The sequence below is a fragment of the Anomaloglossus baeobatrachus genome, chromosome 5, assembly GCF_048569485.1.
Source record: "Anomaloglossus baeobatrachus isolate aAnoBae1 chromosome 5, aAnoBae1.hap1, whole genome shotgun sequence".
NCBI lineage: Eukaryota > Metazoa > Chordata > Amphibia > Anura > Aromobatidae > Anomaloglossus > Anomaloglossus baeobatrachus.
Window position 1 is genome coordinate 308,090,854 of NC_134357.1, and position 18,136 is coordinate 308,108,989.

The 18,136-nt window shown below is 47.6% G+C and overlaps 1 protein-coding gene across 4 annotated transcripts in view; it reads left to right on the plus strand.

Moving 5' to 3' along the window:
• Positions 1–18,136, plus strand: part of CCDC40 (coiled-coil domain 40 molecular ruler complex subunit) — a 141,590-nt gene that overhangs the window by 13,761 nt on the left and 109,693 nt on the right. For 2 of the 4 annotated variants that reach the window (XM_075349686.1, XM_075349685.1), the window contains exons 2-6: positions 5,197–5,260; positions 8,339–8,486; positions 9,925–9,960; positions 16,300–16,454; positions 16,691–16,774. In XM_075349686.1, coding sequence (XP_075205801.1) covers positions 5,197–5,260; positions 8,339–8,486; positions 9,925–9,960; positions 16,300–16,454; positions 16,691–16,774 — 487 coding nt within the window. Of the gene's footprint in view, positions 1–4,693; positions 4,772–5,196; positions 5,261–8,338; positions 8,487–9,924; positions 9,961–16,299; positions 16,455–16,690; positions 16,775–18,136 lie in introns of those variants that run through there. The other 2 variants (XM_075349689.1, XM_075349687.1) reach the window with 2 other exon arrangements.

An 18,136-nucleotide genomic window follows, 5' to 3' on the forward strand; every position in this document is an offset into this window, starting at 1 on the left:
CGCCAGGCATGGACGTGATCAGAAACAAGCAGAGGTCAAAACCGGATCGGGCAGTGAGGTACAAAAACAGCAGGCAGGTGGGTGGTCAGGAAACAAGCGGTAATCAGCACACGAAATCACAGGACGGAACAGGAGCCAGAATTTTCAGAACTATCTCTGGCAGAGGTCAGCAGACAGGAGGGGCATTAAAAAGGATGTGGTGTCTTCCCATAGGCTGTAGCTGAATGATGGTACCTCAGCTGGGAGACACCTGCCACCTATAGTCAGCCAGTGGTACTGCAGATCCCAAGGAAACCCAGCCCATTGGATGAGCGGAGCCTGCGCCCACCGGAATCGACTCCTCTCCCATCACCAGCACTATCCATGGCAGGAACATGGCGTTGCCTGGCGATCGGAGTAGAAGTCGATGGCGCGGACTCTGGTGGTGACGTAACAGGGAATCAGGTCCCAAATGAACACAGTCGTTCCAGTCAACAATCACGTACGCGCCATGATCCTAGAGGAGTGGGAAGACGCTGAGAAATAGTGATTCCCCGGGACTTTAGAGCATGTCTCTCTTTCAAGCCTGAGGATATCAAGACATGGGAAGACGTTCCCAAGATTGATGTGCCGGTTGCTAAGGTGGCCAGGAAGACGTCCTTTCCCTTTGATTACTCTTCTGGACTCCGTGATCCTATGGACAGGAAAGCTGACTGCCTCCTTAAGAAAGCATGGGAAACCTCTGCAGCCATAATTAGAGCTAACATAACGGCGGTTTGGCTTAAAACATGGTCTGGGGACAATATCTCCAAAATCAAGCTTTGCTCCATTCCCTTCTCGGGCCTTCAAGTATTTGGTCATGTACTGGACGACATTCTGGAGAAGGCATCAGATAAAAAGGAGGGATTCCCATAGGAGAGATCGCAATTGTCTCTGCCCTCCCGTAGATTTTGCCTCTTTGGAGGACGAGAGTATAAGGGCAAGGGTAAAACAAGTAGATGAAGTTACCCGAAAGGGGGAAGGATAGAAACCCCCGATTTGATATGAGACAAGGACCGGATAGACGTAAGACTCCGTGGCTTCCTAGGAAGGGGGGGGGTCGCAGAAAATATCCTCGAATCAGTGCGTGTTGCAGACAATAGCGGAAGGCTACAAGATAAAGTTTTCCTGCAGTCTCCTTGAGAGTGTCATCATTCCTACATCCCGATCCCCAGTGACGTGTGCCCGGCTTTGGACAGATCTGGGAAAATTAATAAGAGCAGATGCGTTAGTCCTGGTTCCGGTAGCAGAACAGTTCAGAGGCCATTACTCAACCCTTTTTTCGGTAAAAAAAAAAAAAAAAACATCAGGGGAATTTCGTACCATCATAAATTTGAAACCATTGAATTGCTGGGTGAGGTACAAAAAGTTCAACTTGGACTACATAAAATCTACAATTCCACTACTAAACAAAGACGCAATCATGAGCACAATAGACTTAAGAGAGGCATTTTATCACATAGCCATTCACTAATTGTGACGTCTGCCCGGGACCACAGACTCAGGGTGTGACCCAAGGCACAACAGTATACTGAAAGACTATATCTGGCGGCGACCAGCAGACAGGAGGAGGAATAAGAAGGGTGTGTTGCCTTCCTATTGGCTGTGGCTGAAAAGTGGTAACTTCAGCTGGAAGGCGCACGCCACCACAGTCAGCCAGTGGTACTGTAGGTCCCAGCGAAACCCAGATTAGTGAATGGGCGGAGTCTGCGCCCACCAGAGCCACTGGTGCTGACTCCTCCCCTATCGCCAGCACTGCCCGCAGCGGGAATATGGCGGCGCCTTGTGACCGAAGCAGAAGTCACAGGAGCGAACTCTGGTGGAGACGTGACACTCATCCTGCCAAAAATTTGCCTTGGAGAGGGGTGGTCCGGTGTCATACTTCCAGTTCCAGTGCCTCGCATTCGGTCTGTCCTCTGCTCCTCGGACGTTCACAAAGTTAATGGCCAAGGTGGTGGCTTATCTCAGGAGGAAAGACATAACAATCATACCCTAGTTAGACGACTTCCTACTAGCAGCAGATTTACAGCAGGAGCTACCTCACGACTTGAGTATCACCCTGATGAGTCTCCATTCCCTAGGCTGGGTCATAAATACCCAGAAGTTAGACTTTCTCGCAGATACCAGGAAGATCTTCTTGGGAGCTTTACTGGATTCTGACACAGAAAGCATTGATGATCAGCAGCAGAATCCAAACCTTCAGAGGGAAACAGAAGAGTACGATCAGGGAGGCCATGAGCATCCTAGTCCTGATGACGTCCTGCATCCTGAGCGTCAGATGGAGTCAATTCCATTCCAGGAGCCTACAGAGTCTGGTCCTATCCGCCACAGTGGGATTCTGGTGGTCCTTGAACAGCAAAATCACTCTTTGTTGCCCAATCAAGAGATCTCTACAATGGTGAACAAACTAGAGGAACCTTCAGATGGGTGTTCCTTGGGATTGCTCGCCCTGTGTCACCCCCCACTACCAATGCAAGACAGTTAGGTTGGGGTGCTCACGTAGGAACCAGATACTTCCAGGGGTCATGGCTAGTAGAAGCGCAGAGCAGATCCTTGAACTTCAAGGAATTAAGCGCAGTCAAGGAAGTTCTCAGAAGGAACCAGGATCTCTTCAGAGATCAGCATGTAGGAGTACTCTCCGACAATATTACGGCGGTTTCCCTCATAAACAGCAGCAGTAGGAGAGTGCTCCTGTCGCTGCTGATACAGGCAGATGACAGCTGTATAACACACTCCACACATTCAGACCCCCATGCAGATGTTGTGTCCATATGCATCATGGGGTTAATACATAAATTCAAAAAACTTCTCAATATTTATATATGTGAATGTCATAGTCCATATTTTGATCAAAGTGTCTCATCTGAAAAAAGAGGTGGTCTTGTCAACAGATGAGCATATACACTTTGATCAAAATGTGGACTTTAAACCTCACAGTTATAAGGCTGCTTTTACATAGCGTTATTATCTACGTTCACTGGTCATTTTGGAGCTTTCGGTCCGCACCTCCCTCCCCCGCAAAGATCTAGAATACAGAAAAAAGCTAGAATACAAACGTATACATACAAACACTATGCAGTGGCACTCTGTAGACATTACATACATGAATTCCACTATTGCTCCACGCTTAGGGCCCTTTCACATTGCGTTTTTGCCTGTGTTCATTGGTCCAGTTGGAGCTTCTGTCTGAACCACCCCACAAAACGGGTTTCGGACACATGCGCTGACGGGTCCATTGCCTGTAATGGACCAGACGGAGTGACCGTGTGCTCTGTCTTCCACCATTTTTGGGCATATATGCTTTCTGCAGGCGGACACCCAGATGTAGTCTACTACACCTATAAAAGAGATTAGCGATGTGACTAGCTTCCCTCTTTCCTAACTTTCAAAGTCGGGAGGTTTGCAGACAACAGTCAAATCCTTTCCAGTGTGATCGTGCAGTCTTCCTCTCTCCAGTCTGTCCCGAATGCTGATATACATTTGGCAGACTAGTATGGCCAGTGGGGACAGATAGTCTGACTGTAGGATGACACTAGACAAGGTTTGTTTGTTGTCTGTTACCATGGTAGCACTTAGGTCTTTCAAAGGAAAGGCGATAAGAAATGTTTATTCACGACCTTTTGCAGAGTTGCTTATTCTACATTTTGGATGCATTTTGACAATCCAAAAGTGGACCTCCAATTACTGTATACAGAAAAGCTATTACAATGCTGGAGTTTGCACAATGACTGGTTTACATCCAAATAGTGCCGCTTTCTGTGGCCCGAGCTGTCCATCTACAGTAGGGCAGCCAGGGCTGTACTGTGCGCTGCACTTTTCCTTCATAGGCAGCGCTCTGCCATGATTTGCACATGCTCAATTTCCCATAGAAGTTTATGGACAGGGCTGAGCAAGCAGAGGGCAGATTGCTGACTTCAGACATTCTGAACAAGAGCCAAAGGTAGCAAAGTGAACCAGAGGGATGCCAATTATCTCTGTAGATAATATTAACCCTTTTTAGCACGAGAGATTTGTAGGTATTGTGCACTCCCAATAGCTGTGACATTACATGCTCTTAATTACATTCTAGAGGTTTTCAATGGGGTTCAGGTCTGGAGATTGGACTGGCCATGACAGGGTTTTAATGTGGTGGTCCTTCATCCACACATTGATTGACCTAGCTGTGTGGCATGGCGCATTGTCCTGCTGGAAAAACCAGTCCTCAGAGTTGGGGAACATTGCCTGAGAAGGAAGCAACTATTTTTCCAGGATAACCTTGTATGCGTCTTGATTTAGACGTTTCTTTACCTAATTTTCAGTTTTGCCCAACATCTGGTCGTCTAATGGTTAGATGGAGACCTGGAGAGGCATACAAGCCAAAGTGTCTTGCACCCACTGTGAAATTTGGTGGAGGATCGGTGATGATCTGGGGATGCTTCAGCAAGGCTGAAATTGGGCAGGGTAATCTTTGCGAAGGACATATGAATCAAGCTGCATACAAGGTTATCCTGAAAAACAGTTGCTTTCTTCTGCTCAGGCAATGTTCCCCAACTTTGAGGACTGTTTTTTCCAGCAGGACAATGCGCCATGCCACACAGCTAGGTCAATCGATGTGTGGATGAAGGACCACCACATCAAAACTCTGTCATGGCCAGCCCAATCTCCAGACCTGAACCCCATGGAAAACCTCTGGAATGTAATCAAGAGGAAGATGGATAGTCACAAGCCATCAAAGAAAGAACTGCTTACATTTTTGCACCAGGAGTGGCATAAGGTAACCCAAAAGCAGTGTGAGAGACTGGTAGAAAGTAGCCAAGACGCATGAAAGCTGTGATTAAAAATCATGGATATTCCACACAATATTGATTTCTGAACTCTTCCTGAGTTAAAACATTAGTATTGTTGTTTCTAAATAATTAGGAACTTGTTTACTTTGCATTATTTGAGGTCTGAGAGCAATGCATTGTTTTGTTATTTTGACCATTTCTCATTTTCAGAAAATAAATACAAAATGTATTGCTTGGAAATTCGGAGACTTGTCAGTAGTTTATAGAATAAAAGAACAATTTACATTTTACTCAAAAATATACCTATGAAGAGAAAAATCAGAAAAACTGAAAATGTGGAAGTAGTCTCTTCATTTTTGCCAGAGCTGTATGTTTTTTATACTATGTAAAATATGGATTTTTCATTTTTAAGCCCTAGGTCTGAAGCGGAGTATGATTCTGACCCAGCAGAGGACACACAAGCAACAAGTGGAGAGGTACGAAATCAACTCGCAAAGTGTTTGCAACATAGTCTCTGTAACTCTGACCTGTATTTTTTTTACATTTTTAATTTTTTTACCACCATCTCTGGCCCCATCTTTGTTGACAAGGCTGCAGTGGTAGCATTATGACTATAGCACACAAGACCGCTCATATACCCATACTCATTGTGTTCATGTCTTTAGACCCAATTGCACCCCCTGTACCCCCACAACAGCCTGCAAGTGCTGCGTCCCCTACATTGCTTAGCAGACATAGCTCCATATTTTAGTGTCAATTCAACTGAATCGGTCTCAGCTGCAATACCAGTCACAGCCACTAGAAAATGTATGGAGATACAGTACAGACTAAAAGTTTGGACACACCTTCTCATTCAAAGAGTTTTCTTTATTTTCATGACTCTGAAAATTGTAGATTCACATTGAAGGCATCAAAACTATGAATTAACACATGTGGAATGAAATACTTCACAACAAAGTGTGAAACAACTGAAAATATGTCTTATATTCTAGATTCTTCAAAGTAGCCACCTTTTGCTTTGATTACTGCTTTGCACACTCTTGGCATTCTTTTGATGAGCTTCAAGAGGTAGTCACCGGAAATGGTTTTCACTTCACAGGTGTGCCCTGTCAGGTTTAATAAGTGGGATTTCTTGCCTTATGAATGGGGTTGGGACCATCAGTTGTGTTGTGCAGAAGTCTGGTGGATACACAGCTGATAGTCCTACTGAATAGACTGTTAAAGGGAACCTGTCATCAGAAATGTAGCTTTAAACCTAAAGGTTTCCCCCTGGGCAGCTCGTGGGCTGCATTCCAGCAAGGTTCCTGTACTTTTTGTGCCCCTTTTGAAACCAAATTAAACACTTTATAAAGTTGTACCTTTTTGTCTGTAATTCTTGTAATTATCCATGGGGGCGGGCTCTCTTGCGTCCGTTGCTGTCCCTCCTGCAGATTGACGCCGTCCCCCATTGCTCCATTTCATATCTCAGGACGCCGCCCACTGCGCCCGAGGTCCCGTGCATGCGAGGACCGCTGGTGACGTGGTCGCAGGCACAAGATTATGGGCGGCGCTGTGATTGCATCGCAAGTGCCTGCCCATAATCTCGTGACCGCGATCTCCCCTCTGCCACCAGCGTTCTGCGCAAACGCTGGAAGATGACCCGACGTCCCTCCTTCCCATCCTGCCCTGCAGCAGGAAATAGATGGGAGGAGCGGAGCAGCACAGCACAGGTTACAAAAAAAAAAAAAAAAGTTTAGTGCTTTTCACTTTTCAGAAGACAATGTGTGTCGTTGTTTGATTTTACATGTTTTTTTTACTGTGTACGTCACTCAGATCCTCTCCGCGTCTCGTATCCTGTGGAGGCCTGCTCCGCTCCTCCCATCTATTTCCTGCTGCAGGGCAGGATGGGAAGGAGGGACGTCGGGTCATCTTCCAGCGGTTGCGCAGAACGCTGGAGGCAGAGGGGAGATCGAGGTCACGAGATTATGGGCGGGCACTTGCGATGCAATCACAGGGCCGCCCATAATCTCGTGCCTGCGACCACGTCACCAGTGGTCCTCGTGTGCACGGGACCTCGGGCGCAGTGGGCGGCGTCCTGAGATATAAAATGGAGCAATGGGGGACGGCGTCAATCTGCAGGAGGGACAGCAACGGACGCAAGAGAGCCCGCCCCCATGGATAATTTACAAGAATTACAGGCAAAAAAGGTACAACTTTATAAAGTGTTTAATTTGGTTTCAAAGGGGGCACAAAAAGTACAGGAACCTTGCTGGAATGCAGCCCTCGAGCTGCAGAGGGGGAAACTTTTAGGTTTAAAGTTAAATTTCTGATGACAGGTTCCCTTTAATTGCTTTTTTCTTGCCATAATACAAATTCTAAGTAAAGAAAAACGAGTGGCCATCATTACTTTAAGAAATGAAGGTCAGTAAGTCTGAAAAATTGGGAAAACCTTGAAAGTGTCCCCAAGTACAGTGGCAAAAACCATCAAACGCTACAAAGAAACTGGCTCACATGAGGACCACCCCAGGAAAGGAAGACCAAGAGTCACCTCTGCTGCGGAGGATAAGTTTATCCGAGTCACCAGCCTTAGAAATTGCAGGTTAACAGCAGCTGAGATTAGAGACCAGGTCAATGCCACCCAGAGTTCTAGCAGCAGACACATCTCTAGAACAACTGTTAAAAGGAGACTTTGTGCAGCAAACACAAGGAATGGACATTAGACCAGTGGAAATCTGTGCTTTGGTCTGATGAATCCAAATTTGACATCTTTGGATCCAACCACCGTGTCTTTGTGCAACGCAGAAAAGGTGAACGGATGGACTCTACATGACTGGTTCCCACAGTGAAGCATGGAGGAGGAGGTGTGATGGTGTGGGGGTGCTTTGCTGGTGACACTATTGGGGATTTATTCAATATTGAGGGCATCCTAAACCAGCATGGCTACCACAGCATCTTGCAGCGGCATGCTATTCCATCCGGTTTGCGTTTAGTTGGACCATCATTTATTTTTCAACAGGACAATGACCCCAAACACACCTCCAGGCTGTGTAAGGGCTATTTGACTAAGAAGGAGAGTGATGGGGTGCTATGCCAGATGACCTGGCCTCCACAGTCACCAGACCTGAACCTAATCGAGATGGTTTGGGGTGAGCTGGACTGCAGAGTGAAGAAAAAAGGGCCAACAAGTGCTAAGCATCTCTGCGAACTCCTTCAAGACTGCTGGAAGACCATTTCCGGTGACTGCCTCTTGAAGCTCATCAAGAGAATGCCAAGAGTGTGCAAAGCAGTAATCAAAGCAAAAGGTGGCTACTTTGAAGAACCTAGAATATAAGACATATTTTCAGTTGTTTCACACTTTTTTGTTAAGTATTTCATTCCACATGCGTTAATTCATAGTTTTGATGCCTTCAATGTAAATCTACAATCTTCAGAGTCATGAAAATAAAGAAAACTCTTTGAATGAGAAGGTGTGTCCAAACTTTTGGTCTGTACTGTACGTTTGGTTCACTAAAATGGGAAGATATGATTGCATAGAATATACAGGGAATGAATGTCTTTTTTTTTTTCATGTACAGACTCAAAGGGATGATATATCTGATGATAAAGGAGATGACATGAAAACCCCAGTAGTAACAAGTAGCGTGAGCATAGCCCGCATCTCCTCTGCAGCAAGTCTCTCGAGGTCTGTTCTGTCTCACGACATGGAAAGCAGTGCAGGCTTGGGTAAGTATGCTTTGGCATGCACCTTTCTATTTAAAGACTCTTTATCATCTTAATTCCAGCAGCATTCCCTGATAAATAAGCCTTCCTCTTATAATGAATACTTGCACACTTTTTCTCTTGTATTTATTTATGGGCGTTATTCACCAACCAGACCAGTACTGTACACTGACGAACGCATAGCTAAATATTAGCTAATGAATCAATGATAAGTAAACAGTTTGGCTATTCTGACTTTATGCAGCTCAAATATTGGACTTTAAATTAATGTTCACTATGAAAAATAACTTTTGTCATAGTCGTTGCTACTTTTCATCTATAGAGCTATTCCTTTCTAAACCCCTTGGAGATGCTGAAAATTTACTTCTCACATTCGTTTTTACCGCCTCGTCCTCTAAAACCAAAACTTTTTCATTTTCCATTGACATCATCGAATTACATATTTTTTTTGCAGTATGAGTTGTATTCTGAATTACTTAATAGATTTTACACTGTAATGTACTGAAAAGTGAGGAAAACATTCCAATTAGTATGGAATGGAGAAAAAAAACAGCAACTCTGCCTTTTTTTGGTATTTACAATGTTCACTAAGTGTTAAAAATGATCTGGTAACTTTATTCTTTGGGTCAGTATGGTTATGGTGATACTAAGTTTAGGTAGATTTCTTATCCTTTACTACTTTTAAAGGGAACCTGTCAGATGCAATATGCACCCAGAGCCACGAGCAGTTCTGGGTGCATATTGCTAATCCCTGCCTGACCGTCCCTGTATACACTAGCATAGATAAAGAGATCTTTAGAAAAAGTATTTCCATTGATCCTTTATGATATGGTAATAAGCACAGGGACTAGTCACAAGGGCGTTAGTTCCTGCGCTCATTTTGCCCTCTTAGCCTGTTAGCACGCCCACAGGGGCGTACTAACATATGCAGCGTTATCAGCGGTGATGCACGTACCTGTGTCCGCTGTCACTGATGATCAGAAGACCCGGCACTTCCGGTATGACTGGAAGTGCCTGGATGTCTGATCAGCGGTGACAGCTCAACACAGGTACACGCATCACCACTGATGACGCTGCATTGCATAGCATGTTAGCACGCCCTTGTGGGCGTGCTAACATGCTAAAAGGGCGGAATGAAGGCAGGAACTAACGCCCTTGCGTCTAGTCCCTATGCTCATTAGCATATCATAAAAGATCTTTAGACATACTTGTTCTAAAAATACCTTTATCTATGCTGGTGTATACAGGGCCTGCTAGGCAGGGATTAGCAATATGCACCCAGAACTGCTCGTGGTTCTAGGTGCATACTGCACCTGACAGGTTACCTTTAAGTAATTGACTTCAGTTGCCATATTAGTTTTTTGGTTTATAGAGTTCTATGAGAGCTTGTTTTTACTGGACCGTTGTAGTTGCATTGTTAACATTTTGGAGTCCATTACAGTTTATGACCTTCCTGCAATCAATTATTTATTGGAAGGTAATGTCACAAAAAACGTCATTTATTTTTTACTAGCTGTAGTACCCGGCATTGCCCGGGATAGTAACTGTTTCTCTGTCTCTCTCCCAGTCTGTCTCTTTGTCTCTCTATCTCTCTGTTTGTCTCTTTCCCTGTCTGCTTCTGTCTCTCTCTATCTGTCTCTTGGCCTGACAGTCTCTGTCTGTCTCTGTCTGTCTGTGTCTGTCTCTGTCAGTGGGTCTGTCTGTCTCTGTTTCTATTAGTGACTAACTTTCTGTCTCTGTAGAAGTCTCACTGTCTGTCTCTCTCTATCACTCTGTGTCTGTCTCTGGGTGTCTGTCTCTGTCTGTGTCTCTTTCCCTGTCTGTCTATTTCTCTATCTCTCTGTCTGTTTGTCTCTTTATATCTGTCTGTCTCTGTCTATTTCCCTGTGGGGGGTTAAATTTTCCTGTCAAAACATAGTCTCTGACGTTTCCTGAGTCACATGGGGCATCTGTGCAAAATGTTGTGATTGTAAATGCAACGGTGATGATTCCTTTAGCGGACACACATAAATACACACACACATACATTCAGCTTTATATATTAGACTAGCTGTAGTACCCGGGTGTTGCCCGGGATAGTAACTGTCTGTCTCTCTCCTAGTCTCTGTCTGTCTCTCTTTGTCTCTGTATCAGTCTCTGTTTGTCTTTCTCTATCTCTGTGTCTGTCTCTCTCTATCTCTGTGTCTGTGTGTCTGTCTCGTTCCCCTTCTGTCTCGTTCCCCTTCTGTCTCGTTCCCCTTCTGTCTCGTTCCCAGTCTCTATCTCTTTCCCTGTATGTCTCTGTCTGTCTCTCTGTCTGTCTATTTCCCTGTCTGTCTGTCTCTTTCTCTTTTTCTGTCTCTCTCTATCCGTCTCCCCACCGACATCTTATTACCTCACACAAGCTTCTTATACTAACAATTTATTTTGTTCCTATAGCAACCAATTACAGCTCCTATTAATAACCTGATAGCTTGCGGCTACATTAACTTTAATGGAGGAAGGTTTTTTTGGAGAGTAACTGTAAAGCGCAGGGTTAAATCTTCCCGTCAAAATATAGTCTATGACGTTCCTGAGTCACATGGGGTGTCTGTGCAAAATTTCATGGTTGTAAATGCGATGGTGCGGATTCCTTTAGCAGACATACACACATACCGTCCAAATACTCAGCTTTATATATTAAATTTATTTATGTATTTACTAGAAGGTGGCCCGATTCTACGCATCGGGTATTCTAGAATTTACGTATTGTGTAGTTCATGTATGATTTTTGTTATATATATAGATGTTGTTGTGTGTACTTACCAAGTGTTTGTGTAGGGCGCTGTACATGTTCTGGGTGTTGTCTGGGTGTGGCGGGGGGTGAGAGCGGTGTTGTATGTGTGTTGCGTGTGTTGCGTTGTTTGTGGAGCACTGTGTCTGTAGCGTTGTGTGTGTGTTGCGCGGTTTGTGTGTGTGTGGTGTGTTTTGGGGGAGGTATGTTTTGTGCAATGTGTGTGTTGTGCGGTATGTGCGTATATTTATGTATGCCGCGGTGTTTGTGTGTTGGGTGTTGTGTGTGTGCAGCGTTGTCTGTGTGTGTGGGTGTCTGTGTAGGGCGGTGTTTGTGGTTCCCAGTGTGTGTGTGTGTTGTGCAGTGCACGTGTGTGTGTGTGTGTGTGTGTTGGGGGGAGGTGTGTACCTCCCATCGTGCTCCATCCCCCATGCTGCGCACCCCCCATCGTGCTCCATCCCCCATGCTGCGCACTCCCCTTCGTGCTCCATCCGCCATGCTGCGCACTCCCAAACGTGCTCCATCCGCCATGCTGCGCACTCCCAAACGTGGTCCATCCGCCATGCTGCGCACTCCCAAACGTGGTCCATCCGCCATGCTGCGCACTCCCAAACGTGCTCCATCCGCCATACTGCGCACTCCCCATCATGCTGCATCCCCCATGCTGCGCACTCCCAAACGTGCTCCATCCGCCATGCTGCGCACTCCCAAACGTTCTCCATCCGCCATGCTGCGCACTCCCCATCGTGCTCCATCCGCCATGCTGCGCACTCCCAAACGTGCTCCATCCGCCATGCTGCGCACTCCCAAACGTGCTCCATCCGCCATGCTGCGCACTCCCAAACGTGCTCCATCCGCCATGCTGCGCACCCCCATCGTGCTCCATCCGCCATGCTGCGCACTCCCAAACGTGCTCCATCCGCCATGCTGCGCACTCCCAAACGTGCTCCATCCGCCATGCTGCGCACTCCCAAACGTGCTCCATCCGCCATGCTGCGCACTCCCAAACGTGCTCCATCCGCCATGCTGCGCACTCCCAAACGTGCTCCATCCGCCATGCTGCGCACTCCCAAACGTGCTCCATCCGCCATGCTGCGCACTCCCAAACGTGCTCCATCCGCCATGCTGCGCACTCCCCATCGTGCTCCATCCGCCATACTGCGCACTCCCCATCGTGCTCCATCCGCCATGCTGCGCACTCCCAAACGTGCTCCATCCGCCATGCTGCGCACTCCCAAACGTGCTCCATCCGCCATGCTGCGCACTCCCAAACGTGCTCCATCCGCCATGCTGCGCACTCCCAAACGTGCTCCATCCCCCATGCTGCGCACTCCCCATCGTGCTCCATCCGCCATGCTGCGCACTCCCCATCGTGCTCCATCCGCCATGCTGCGCACTCCCAAACGTGCTCCATCCGCCATGCTGCGCACTCCCAAACGTGCTCCATCCGCCATGCTGCGCACTCCCAAACGTGCTCCATCCGCCATGCTGCGCACTCCCAAACGTGCTCCATCCGCCATGCTGCGCACTCCCAAACGTGCTCCATCCGCCATGCTGCGCACTCCCCATCGTGCTCCATCCGCCATACTGCGCACTCCCCATCGTGCTCCATCCGCCATGCTGCGCACTCCCAAACGTGCTCCATCCGCCATGCTGCGCACTCCCAAACGTGCTCCATCCGCCATGCTGCGCACTCCCAAACGTGCTCCATCCGCCATGCTGCGCACTCCCAAACGTGCTCCATCCCCCATGCTGCGCACTCCCCATCGTGCTCCATCCGCCATGCTGCGCACTCCCCATCGTGCTCCATCCGCCATGCTGCGCACTCCCAAACGTGCTCCATCCGCCATGCTGCGCACTCCCAAACGTGCTCCATCCGCCATGCTGCGCACTCCCAAACGTGCTCCATCCGCCATGCTGCGCACTCCCAAACGTGCTCCATCCCCCATGCTGCGCACTCCCCATCGTGCTCCATCCGCCATGCTGCGCACTCCCAAATGTGCTCCATCCGCCATGCTGCGCACTCCCAAACGTGGTCCATCCGCCATGCTGTGCACTCCCAAACGTGCTCCATCCCCCATGCTGCGCACTCCCCATCGTGCTCTATCCCCCATGCTGCGCACTCCCAAACGTGCCCCATCCGCCATGCTGCGCACTCCCAAACGTGCTCCATCCCCCATGCTGCGCACCCCCCAACGTGCTCCATCCCCCATGCTGCGCACCCCCCATCGTGCTCCATCCCCCATGCTGCACCAGCATCAGCCTCTCTGCCCGCAGCATCAGCCTCTCTGCCCGCAGCATCAGCCTCTCTCCTCCCAGCATCAGCCTCTCTCCTCCCAGCATCAGCCTTTTCTGTCCCCAGCATCAGCCTCTCTCCTCCCAGCATCAGCCTTTTCTGTCCCCAGCATCAGCCTCTCTCCTCCCAGCCTACCCCAGCCTCAGCCTCCCCCAGCATCAGCCTCTCTTCTCTCAGCCTCCCCCTCCCAGCCTTCCCGAGGATCAGCCTCTCTCCTCCCAGCCTCCTCCAGCACGCCGTGCTCCTCTGCCGACACAGATCCGATCGCACACACACACACACACACACACACACACACACACCCGATCACATACACTCACACACACCCGATCGCATACACTCACACACACCCGATCGCATACACTCACACACACCCGATCGCATACACTCACGCACACACACATTGACGATATTGCACATACGCGCTCACACTCACAACATCCGGAGATACCACATGCTTCTGGCCATGTGATCCTCCGGCAGGTCCTGGAAGTTCACTGCACAGTATCGCCGCCGAGAAGCAAGCGATATCCCAGGATGTTGTGAGTGTGTGGATGCGATGCGATGTGTGTGTGTGTGTTGTTGTGTGTGTGCGTGTGTGTATGTTCCGCCGCTGCAGGACCTTGATGCGCTGGTAACTATGCTACCATGGTTACCAGCGTATCCCGTCCCCCGCTCGCATGGGAGCCCACACCAGCATACGGCGGCAACCCCAGCAATGCGAGGGTATGTGTCGGCTGGGTTGGCGGCGTACGCTGATATGGGCTCCCTGGGGTACAGTACTCACCTGGGAGTCGTGGCTCCGTGTCGGTCGGTTCGGGGAATGCGTGTGGGGGGCGGGGCCAGAGCGAGCGTGCATTGCGTGAGGGGGCGGGGCGTGGGCGAGTTGCCAATGCCTGCAGGGTGCCGGGGCGAGAGGCCAATCCGTGTGGGGGGCGGAGCCTGGGCGAGCGGCCAATCCGTGTGGGGGGGCAGGGCCATGGCGAGCCCAGCGGCCAATCAGCTTTGTGTCACCGTAAGGACACAATTTTGGAGCAAGACAGACAGACAGACAGACAGACAGAATAAGGCAATTATATATATAGATTTATTTTTTGGCCTTTACCATGTAGGATAATTATCTCTATATTGTATTGTTTCAGACAATGCCACATATGTTGTTACCAAATATGTTAATTTTTTAGATTTTTTTTGCCATTTGTACAGTATTTTGGGAAAAGTGGGGTAATTTAACCTTCTATATATTTGTAAATAAAATATTTATTTTCAGAATTTGTAATGTTACTTTTTTGATCTTAGGTAATTGCCGATACAATAGATTGAAATACTGTAGTGTTGGAGTGTATTGTATAATTACTAGTTTCATATGAAACCCAGTCACAAGCAGGACTTCATAGATTTACTAACGTGGCGGCCTTGACAACTAGTGATGAGCGAGCACTATAATGCTTGAGTGCTAGAATTGAGCAGGTCAGACGCTCGGACGTGCTTTACTCAAGTCCCATGCATAATGGAAGTCAATGGGAAACTCAAATATTTTTCTGGAAGACAGAAACATTTTCTCTGTCTCGGCGCAGAGTCAGGAATGTTGGGCACTTACAAGGTACTCGATTGAGTTTCGAGCGTCTCAAGCATCCTGATGCTCGATCGAGTATCGAGCCGTGGCGAGCATGCTCGCTCATCACTAATGATAACCCATCATCACCTTATGATCATGTCACTAGGTGCTGGTTGTCAGAAGTGACCCCACCCCATTGCTAATCTCCTATATGCCAGTGTAATGATTTACAGTAATATTGAAGAGTTTGCAATGGGAGCTAGTTCCGATTGCAGAAGTTGCGCTCAGGCGACAGCGGTATAATGCAGCTGGCACCACTTGTGCCCCAGCACTTCGTACTGTAAAGGCCGCTTTACACGCTGCAATGTCGGTACTGATATCGCTAGCGTGGGTACCTGCCCCCATCTATTGTGCGACATGGGCAAATCGCTGCCCGTGCCGCACAACATCGCCCAGACCCGTCACACTACTTACCTGCCCGGCGACGTCGCTGTGACCGGCGAACCACCTCTTTTCTAAGGGGGCGGTTCGTTCAGCGTCACAGCGACGTCACAGCTGCGTCACTGAACCGCCGCCCAACAGAAGCGGAGGGGCGGAGCTGAGCGGGACGTAACATCCCGCCCACCTCCTTCCTTACGCATTGCGGGCGGGAGGCAGGTAAGGAGAGGTCCCTCGTTCCTGCGGTGTCACATGGAGCGATGTGTGCTGCCGCAGGAGCGAGGAACAACCTCGTTACTGCTGCAGTAACGATAATTGAGAATGGACCCCCATGTCACCGATGAGCGATTTTGCACGTTTTTGCAACGATGCAAAATCGCTCATAGGTGTCACACGCAACGGCATCGCTAATGCGGCCGGATGTGCGTCACCAATTCCGTGACCCCAACGACTCTGCATTAGCGATGTCGTAGCATGTAAAGCCCCCTTTAGTGTCTTCATGTGCAGATGTCACTTAGAGGTTAAAATAAATTAATCAGTGTATAAAGCAGTACTCCTGATGTTCTTCTATACCTCCCACAATTTTCAATGGATAGGGTCACACACATGCTCGGCCACCCATTCTATTGACCATATATGAGGGGAGAGCATTTGACTTGGATTAGCGGATAGGTGGGGTCAAGCATGTATGGCATAACCTGTAAATATGACATAGATATTCTATCGTTACCGGATGAACAATTTGATTTTAACATGGTGGTGTGTTTTTCAGACGGTGGCAGAGGAGCAGTGTCGTTCTCCACTCTTGATCAACTAAGCCATCAAATGGCCAATAGTGATTATGAGAAAGAAGAACAGGGCAATCCAGAAGAAGGGCCTCAGAAAGAAGATGATGAAGAAGAACTGGTGGTGTTAGACCCGGATCATGTAAGATCTCTTTGAGTTCATCAACCTGACAATGACGTCTACCTCTTGTAATGTTGTTTGCTATATGTTATAGGTTGACATCTACAAATTTACTGCTACGAGGTGTTGGGCATAGCTGACTTTTAATTTGTACTACAATTAGGCAACCCAATGAATGTGCAGAAGTTCTTCATACATTTGTGCGATATGTAAAAAGAATAACGAGAATGATTGATTGTTTTTGGGTTTTTTTGTAGCCATTGATGACAAGGTTCCAAACAGCTCTGAAGAATTACCTCGCCAAGCAGATACAAAGCCTGGACATTGAACTGCGTGAAATGGTAAGTACTAGCCAACATTATGTGACCTTAAAATAAGGGCTAATATATAATATAGGTAGGGAGGCTGTATAGGATTAAAAAACAAACAAAACTCTTGGCCTGCATCTGACATTGCAGCTATTCTCTAATGGCTGAATGTTTATTGGATGCTGGATCTGTGAAGACAGAAACATTAAAAACTGTTTCTGTAAGACTACCTAGGAAATGTTCAAAGATGGTGTACACTCAATATTGGTGGATACTATATATATAATATATATATATATAATATATATATATATATATATAATGTGTGTGTGTGTGTGTATATATATATATATATATATATATATATATCTTAATTTAACTCTCCCCTCCCCCCAAAAAGAAAAATAAAAAAATAAAAAATGGTGGAATGTCAGTCTCTTTCCAAAAATGCTTAATAGGATCACATGATCTCCAAACACCATATGGACAAAACTATTGGGACACACCTCTTCATCATTTAACTCAGGTTTTTCTTTCAGACTCATTGCCACATGTATATAAAATCCAGGCTCCAGCCATACTGTCTGTCTGTCTTTAAAGACATTTGTGAAAGAATGGGCCATTCTGTAGAGCACAGTGGTACAAGTGTGGTCCTGTAGTAGAATGCACTGTTGCAATTAGTCAGTTTGTAAATTTTCTTTCCTCAAATCTCCCCCAAATCTCGCGTCTGTGCAGTCATTCCCTTGGCTCGCCCAGGCGCAGGTCGCCCTTGTGCAAGCCGGTGCGGTGTCTGCGCATGTGCGAGATTATGGTCGGGTACGAGGATGACGCAGGGGACGTAATGCTCATTGCTGACCATAATCTCGTGCCCCTAACTTCTTGCCCGGAGCCCTAAATCTTTTGCGACCATTACATTGAATTGTGTTGGTGTCACGTTGCCCCCGATACAGTTCAGTCCTATGACAGAGCACAGAGCTCCATGCTCTATTGCTACTCGTCTCCAAAGCCTCAGATCACTACAGGCCTGGGTCTTAGCAGACATTGGTGTGCCCACGAGGGCAGCATGGTGATATCATTGCATCGCACTGCCTCTGCAGGCCGCCATAGAAGAGGAGACGGAGGCTGCGGTTCTGAGAATCAGGATCAGCTGAGTAGAATCTTATTTTTATTTATTTTTTAATGTCTATGGGATCTGTGGAAAAACACTGCACATTCTATTTTGCAAAATCGTGATGACATTTTAATAGATTAACCCCTTAATGACCGCGGGCAGTAAAGATACGTCCTAGTGGTCATAGTGCTAATCCTCACTGGCTGCTGCGGGCTGCCAAAGTTACGTCCTAGTGGTCATAGTGCTAATCCTCACCGGCTGCTGCGGGCTGCCAGTGGGGATCC